Source organism: Egretta garzetta, unplaced genomic scaffold (genome assembly GCF_000687185.1).
Source record: "Egretta garzetta isolate BGI_Z169 unplaced genomic scaffold, ASM68718v1 scaffold567, whole genome shotgun sequence".
NCBI classification, from domain to species: domain Eukaryota; kingdom Metazoa; phylum Chordata; class Aves; order Pelecaniformes; family Ardeidae; genus Egretta; species Egretta garzetta.
In genome coordinates, this window is record NW_009260348.1 from 104,111 (window position 1) to 105,511 (window position 1,401).

Sequence of the window (1,401 nt, forward strand, 5' to 3'; positions counted from 1 at the left end):
CCCCCCCAAGCATGCACACACCCCCCGGTGCAGCCCCCACCTCCTGCCAGCCCATGCCGGGGCCCAGCCAGCGCCAAGCACCCCAACAGGGACAGGGGGACCTGCTGCGTCCTCGATGGGGACGAGGCCACCTGCAAACCCGACCTTTGGGTGCAAGCCCGGGGGGTGAAGGCAGCTCTCCCTCCCCCAGGGATGCCATCGGGTTCGGGTGCCAGGCCTGGCTGCGGTTCTGCGGGAGCGTGGCGGTGCCCGGTGACCCCAGCCGGGTGCGGGGAGGCCGGGGCGGGGGTCCGGCGCAGCCACCAGGCTGAGCTTGGTGCCAGCTCCACGCTCTCCTCCTCCTCCTCCCTGCAGGATGCTGTTCTCAACGCCTGTTACCGGGGCTGCCGGCTGTTCTCCATCTGTCACTTCGTGGATGCAAGCGCTGAGCTGAACACAACCAGAGCCGAGTGCGAAGCAGGTGAGGAACCAGCAGCCGAGTGGCCACCGCGCCCGAAACCCCATCCCTGGGGGGTCCCCCGCGTACCGCTGCCAGCACCATGACACCTTCCACCCTCCCGAGCATCCTGCCTCTGCTCAGCCCCATGCTGTGCCCCAGGGCCGCGTCCGGACCCCACTGCAAACCAAGTGGGTTGCAGATTTACACCCACTGGGTGTAAATGGGATGGGCCGGAGGGTCCTGGGGGCTCAGGGCTCATCAAGGGGATCGAGCACCCCCTAACCCTGCCCCCCCCTTCTGCCTCGCAGCCTGTGCTGAAGCCTACAGCAACGCGGAGGAGCAGTTCGGCTGCGTGACGGGGTGCCGCAAGCAGCTGCCCGAGGTGGAGAGCAGGAAGGAGAAGGTGAGGGGCCGGGGAGATGGGAACGCCCCGTTCCCCTCCTTAACCCACCCAGCCTGTCCCCAGTGCCACCAGCCGTGGTTCTGCCCTGTCCCTGCATCTGGCTCCTTCCACAAAGGGTTTGTGGGCAGGAGGCGGTGGGGCTGGATGTGCCCCCCCGGGGCGCCCCGGTTGCTCTGTCCCTGTGCCAGCACCTAGTGGGACTGCCGGGGGGCGGCTGGGGAAGGGGGGAAGGCATTCCCCTCTGCAAGGAGCCTGGAGCCATGGGGCTGCCCTTGGGGTGGCTTCTCTGGCCACCTTGTCCCTCGCCTGACCCCCGGCATGGGGACGTGGGGTGTCTCGGTCACCCTGGGCATGGCAGGGACCAAAGTTTGTCCCGCTGCCGGGGAGAGCAATGGAGCCCACAGCTGAGCCCACTGGCCGGCCCCTGCCTGGCACCCCATGGGAGGACGCTTGGCCCCTGGGTCCCACTTTAGGAAGGATCCCTTCCTCCTGCGGGAGCTCAGCCCCATCCCTCCTCTCCCCAGGGGATGGAGGCTGTAAGACCCGACGCGTGCAGCCT

At 68.5% G+C, this 1,401-nt stretch overlaps 2 protein-coding genes across 2 annotated transcripts in view; one reads left to right on the forward strand and one right to left on the reverse strand.

Annotated features, from left to right (window-relative positions):
* Window positions 1–55, reverse strand: part of CRLF1 (cytokine receptor like factor 1) — a 14,530-nt gene extending 14,475 nt beyond the window's left edge. The window contains exon 1 of the mRNA XM_009642764.1: window positions 22–55. Within this exon, the coding sequence (XP_009641059.1) occupies window positions 22–55 (34 nt within the window). The remainder of the gene's footprint in view (window positions 1–21) is intronic.
* A 137-nt stretch (window positions 56–192) lies between these two features.
* Window positions 193–1,401, forward strand: part of TMEM59L (transmembrane protein 59 like) — a 4,167-nt gene continuing 2,958 nt past the window's right edge. The window contains exons 1-2 of the mRNA XM_009642765.1: window positions 193–460; window positions 748–842. Coding sequence (XP_009641060.1) covers window positions 193–460; window positions 748–842 — 363 coding nt within the window. The remainder of the gene's footprint in view (window positions 461–747; window positions 843–1,401) is intronic.